The 6135-nt window shown below is 38.9% G+C and overlaps 1 protein-coding gene across 1 annotated transcript; it reads left to right on the plus strand.

The window, feature by feature from the left end:
* Positions 1–629: 629 nt before the first annotated feature.
* LOC103048108 (vomeronasal type-2 receptor 26-like) lies at positions 630–5173 on the plus strand. Its single transcript, XM_007442371.2, has 4 exons — positions 630–1049; positions 1616–1843; positions 3377–3503; positions 4272–5173. The coding sequence occupies exons 1-4, from the start codon at positions 630–632 to the stop codon at positions 5171–5173; spliced, it is 1677 nt and encodes a 558-aa protein (XP_007442433.2).
* Positions 5174–6135: the final 962 nt, after the last annotated feature.

The raw sequence follows: 6135 nt of genomic DNA on the forward strand, positions 1-6135 counted from the left end.
TGACAAGAGGTGATGTGAACTGCACTTTAATATTATCTGAAGATACACAGGTTCCCCATCATTGTCTTAAACCATCAGACTTAGTATTTCTGTAAATATGCATAAAATGTAATAGGTTTGAAAGTTTAGCATTCTGGGATTTGCTATGCAAATGCTATTACTGATGTGTTTCCCTTATGAATTATATTCAGATCATTTATGGATCAGCTCCGGAGATGAACGATAAGCTTCCAGGTCTGTCTTTCTACCAGATGGCCCCTAAAGATGACCTTCAGCACTTTGGTATCCTCTCTTTGCTTCTCTATTTCTCATGGACATGGATTGGGATCCTTGCTATGGATGATGACAGAGGAGAAAGATTTGTGCATACTGTAATTCCAGCATTTTCCAAACAAGGCATCTGTTTTGCCTTCATAGAAATGTTCCCTAGAATAAATTACTCTGATGAACATGAAAACATGATAAATAAAGGAGTAAAAATGTATGAAGTTATCCTAGCCAGCAAAGCCAATGTAGTGTTGTTCTATGGGGTATCTTATTCTGTTTTGTTTTTGATATGGTTTCCTTATATTTCTGAATTTGGGGTACAAAAATCATATATAAATCCATTAAAAGGAAAAGTATGGGTAATGACTACTCAGATGGAGCTCAGTATTTTGAACTATCAAAGGAACTGGAGTATAGAAATGTTACATGGTACTCTGTCCTTTACAATTCACTCCAAAGAACTTCATGGGTTTCAAGATTTTATTCAGAGTCAGAAACCATTAAGCAGTAAAGAGGATGGCTTTATGGTGGACTTCTGGCAACATATCTTTAACTGTGGATTTCCAAATAGAATTCAGGACAAAGTTGTAGGACTCATTTGCACAGGCAAGGAGAAGCTGCAGGATGTTCCTGGCCCTTTTTTTGAAATGAATACCATTGGCCACAGCTACAGTGTATACAATGCTGTCTACACTGTGGCCTATGCCTTATGTGCCATGACCGCACCAAGGCTCAGACCAAAAGCAAGAATGAAGGAATCCAAAATTAAGCACTTTTTAGAGGTAAAAGGCTTCAAATCTGAAGTGTAGGAACTTGACTGAAATTTTATCCCTAGCTTCTCTATCTACTCTCCATAAAATTGCGTTAATAGTCTTGCAGATACACTGAACACAAACTTGAATTCTAAGGAAGGTTCATGTTTAACTCTAATAATTAATGCACATCTTGGCTTGGAATAAAATGAAAGGTGTTGGAAAATGCACCAGTGTAAGTGCAGTGATAGTGGTGGTGCCTTCCTTTGAATACCTGCAAATGTTATATTACAGATGTAGTAGAGAGTAAAGATGTTTACTCTGTTAAAGTAAACCTGTCACTTGAAATTATTTTTTAACCTGTTCCATCTAATCTGTGAGCAGAGAAATTGAGTGGGCAACTTTTGCAAATCTCTGCAAAGGAAGGAGAAATTCCTCAAAATAGGCTTTTCCCTCAGTAAGCAGCACAACTGAAAAAGCCTGATGGAAAGCATTCCCTCATCATGGCTTCACTCAGGCTAGGAAGTCAGAAGTTTCAAGGAGAACGAAAGGAAGAAAAGTCCCACCAACTTTGTGACTTTTTCTTTTCAATCCAGCTTCATCGCTTTCTCAGAGGTGTCTCATTCAACAACAGTGCTGGAGACTATATTTCCTTTGATGAGAACAGGAGGTTACTAGTTGGAATGGATGTAACCAACTGGGTTATTTCCTCAAACCAATCTTTTCATAGAAAGAAAGTTGGGAGAATCGCTCATGAAACTTCTCTAGGACGAATGCTGACCGTCAGTGAAGATGCCATAGAATGGCACAACTGGTTTAACCAAGTAAGTTCCACTGTCCTTAAATTTAATGGTGAATTCTAATAACATTTGATTAAAAAAATGAAAAAATGCTATAATCAAACTGATATTACAAATGAAGGTCTACTGAAGCAATCTCTGGAGCATGTTTGAAATAGATTGACTGAAAGCGTGTTGGTGGAAATATAAAGCAGAATATGCATTTATCTTTTGAATCATATATGAAAACAAAGTCATCTCCTCCAACTTTCAACCATGCTACCAAGCATAATGGGAACAATCTTTTTTGCTCAATAGGTCACATGCAAACCTACGTTTTAGCCTGGACTCTTTCCAGGTGTGGATACTGAGTGACAAACACATGTGAGTTCAGGTGCTGTTGCATGAACAAGCATGCTCTCCAGGCTTCACAAGCTCACTTGCCTTTGACAGCAGGATCACGCTTATCTTCTGAGTCTAAGTCTAATCCATTCTCATACTTGTTAAGGCTTTTTAATCAGAGAGACTAAGGAGTAAAATCAATTCAAAAGGCAAACTAGATTAAAATGTCAGAAATTAATCCAACAGTAATGGAATTTCCCCAAAGCATGTGTCATGCTCCCTTCATAATAGCTTTGCTCCTATAATTGCTACAATAAGTCCTTCTTTCACCCGAGTACTGGTGACCTGGATCTGCTCTGGCTTTCTTATAGATTAACCATATTTTCTCTTCTAGATCTGCTTGGCTGTTGGGATATCCAAGCTTTCCTCTGTGATTCTGCCTTCTCATGTTCCCTTATTAAATATCGGCATGTCTGTGGGCTGGGCAGAGGAATCTTAGACTGTAATGTACTGGGTGGGTTTCATGGAGCTGTTGCTGGCCTTGTCTCCTTACTGGAGAGAAAACTTCCTTCTGGTAGTCTTCTTTATCCGAAGGATGCTTGTAAGACTATTTCATGATACCCAAATGAACATAGACATACTGTAGGTAATACATGTGTGAACACATATAATCATATACACACTCACAATACAATTGCTTGCAAAGCAAGAATCTTGACTCTCATTCCTCTTCCAATGATCCTGCATCAATTCATGTATAATGGTATAATGTACCTATTTTATATAAATCTGCTCATCTGGTAATGCCATTATTTTACCATGTTATCTGAAGCAATCGGTAGATGTTTTTTAAAAGGAAAGAAACTGCAAAGTCTGGCCAGAAAAAACATGGTCTGCAAGAGTTAAAAAATAATAAAATATTTGTTCTATTAGATATCTTGTTCATTGAGCAAAAGTATAAATAGCACACCAACAAATTTGACAAACAAAAATTATATTGGAGGTCAGTGAAAATCCTTAGCAAATATTAAAATGCTTTTGAATTCATGCATTTGTTCATCTTTCAGTATCAATCAGTTGACAAGCAGTAGGTCCTACTTACATGATAGCACTTCAGTAATGGATTGTGAACTGATTCTCCTGCAGCCTTAATAACATAAGGGAATGGACAAGAATCAACAGGATTTGAACCTGTGATTATTCTCAGAGTTACTCTCTTCTAACATTCCTAACTAGGTCCAACCAACTTCCATTTGTACTGAGCACTGCCAGCCTGGTACTAGCAAGAAAGTTAAGGAAGGGGAGCCATTCTGTTGCTATGACTGCATCACATGTCCAGTTGGAAAGATTTCAGAGGAGGAGGGTAAGAATTAGGATAAGTAGACTAGCTGTTATGGACAGAAAATTGTATGTAGAATATGTTGGACTTGGAGCAGCATAACCATGTTTCAGGTCCGTATTCAATCATGAAGATCACTAAATGACTTTTGGCTACTCTCTCTCAAGCAGACCCAACCATCACAGTAGTTGTGGAGGTAAAATAAGAGGAGATGTATGTCATCTTCAGCTGTTAAAGGAAAGGTGATAAATAAATGCGAGAAGAAATCAATATGTTTGTGCCTCTGTCAGAACTGAAAAATTCAGAGGGAAGTGTTGAATAGAAAGGGGTTGCTTAGGAAAGAGTAAATGTTATATATGTTTAGGTTAAAATTCCCCCTTCAAATGATAGAGAAGGGGCGGGGAAGGATGGGAGGGAAAGGGGGAAAAAGACAGTTTTACTGATTCTTAAAGCAAATATCATCATCATCATCATCATCATCATCATCATCATCATCATCATCTCATGAGAAGGGGGTTCAGGTAGCAGATCTTTCAGGTAGTAACTGAATGGTTCTGTTTTCAGATTAAAAACAGCAGGAGTCAGTTATCCCTTTTTGAAATAAAGAAGTATAATAAAATTGCACTTCTAGGACCCCTTATGAGACCACAATGTTGATTGAAAATGACCTAATTGGACCACTGATTGGGGCAAGTAATTTTTCCAGAAGGCTTCTAGGAAGTATGTTTTATGGCTTGAATACAGTACATAGGTTTGATACAAGAACTGAAACCAAGTATCTTTCTTTTACAGATATGAGGGATTGTTATAAATGCAGAGATGAATTTTATCCAAATAAGAACAAGAATTTCTGTCTCCCCAGATATGTAAGTTTCTTATCTTATGGAGAACCTCTTGGGATGAGTTTCTCTTTCTCGGCTCTTTTCTTTTCTTTGATCACAGCTCTGGTGCTGGGAATATTCCTAAAGCATCATAACAGCCCAATTGTTATAGCCAATAATCGAAACCTCACTTACACTCTTCTGGTCTCCCTCTTGCTCTGCTTCTTCTGTGTGTTCTTGTTCATTGGCCGTCCTCAGCAGGTGACCTGTCTTATCCGACAAACTGCTTTTGGCATCACCTTCTCGGTGGTGGTTTCTTGTGTGCTGGCAAAAACCATAATGGTGGTTCTGGCATTCTTAGCCACCCAACCTGGATCCAAGATGAGGAAGTGGGTGGGGAAAAGACTGGCCCACTCAGTACTTCTTTTCTGCTCCCTGATTCAGGCATGCATTTGCATTTCATGGATGTGGATCTCTCCACCTTTCCTAGAGGTTGATGTTCATTCAGTGCATGAAGAAATCATACTGCAGTGCAACGAGGGCTCAGTGGTTATGTTTTACTGTGTCCTGGGCTACCTGGGCTTCCTGGCTGTTATCAGCTTCTCTGTGGCTTTTCTTGCCCGGAAGTTACCTGACACTTTCAATGAAGCCAAATTCATCACATTCAGTATGTTGGTGTTTTGCAGCGTGTGGTTGTCTTTTGTTCCAACCTATCTCAGCACCAAAGGAAAGTATATGGTTGCCGTGGAAATCTTTTCCATCTTTGCTTCCAGTGCTGGTTTGCTGGGATGCATTTTTTTCCCCAAAAGTTACATTATTCTATTGAGGCCAGAGCTGAACAAGAGAGAACAAATGATAAGAAAGAAGTGCTAAGAAGAGCAAAGGCCTCTTTTGCTATAATATGCAAAGTACAGGTGAGATACATGTTCAGTCTGTACCATTTCATGATATTACAGTGCTGTGGACAGCCCACTACCTGTTACACAGATATGATCTCCATCATACTTTTTGTATCCCCTTGAGGCGTTATCCTCTACCCCCCCACAAAAAAGTAGGAAAATGCCAGAATTGGCTAATATGTAGAAGTATGTCCTGTATCAGCCCATCTTGCCAGACTACCCTTGCCCTGGTATTTTACAAAGGCAGCAAACTGGCTTCTGCATGATGCTTTGCTCATTGGATGGGAATGTCCTCATCATCAATGCACATCAACTGTGATCCGCTCCAGTTAATCAAGCCCTCATTCAGTTAAATACACCTCTTTTCCTCAACTCCTTAAATACTAGAAAAGCTCCAAAAACAGGCCAACATTTGTGGATGTATCCTGACCTGATCGACTCCAGGTATCCTTAGTAAGTCAAAACGTAATTTAAAAATTAGTGTCTTCCCAAAATGTATTAGATTAAGTATAATCAAAATGTTATAACCATCATGTATAACCCTAATCTAATACATTATCTTGATCTCGATCTCAATCTCGATCTAGATCTCTATGATTCAGAAAGGATTCTGTAATGAAAGCCAGTATGCTACAGGGATTACGGTGCTGAACTAGGACTGAAAAGACTCTAGCCTCTGTGCTGGATGCTTCCTGGATGACTTTGGGACAGTCACTGTCTCTCAGCCCAATGTGTCGCACAGGTTTGCTGTGGTGGGGGAAAAAAATAGGAGAAAGGTGAGACATATATGCCACATTGAACTCCTGGAAATAAGGTGGGATGGATAAATAATAGGGGTATTCCCTTTCTTGTATATGATTGTGTGTGGTTATCTGACATGCCATGTTCACTATTTTCTGTAGGAAATGTATCATCCAAGTTTAATTATGAAATCAG

Source organism: Python bivittatus, unplaced genomic scaffold (genome assembly GCF_059951505.1).
Source record: "Python bivittatus isolate LINGU-HERP-01145 unplaced genomic scaffold, Pbiv_v1 ctg000440_np1212, whole genome shotgun sequence".
Classification (NCBI taxonomy): Eukaryota; Metazoa; Chordata; class Lepidosauria; order Squamata; family Pythonidae; genus Python; species Python bivittatus.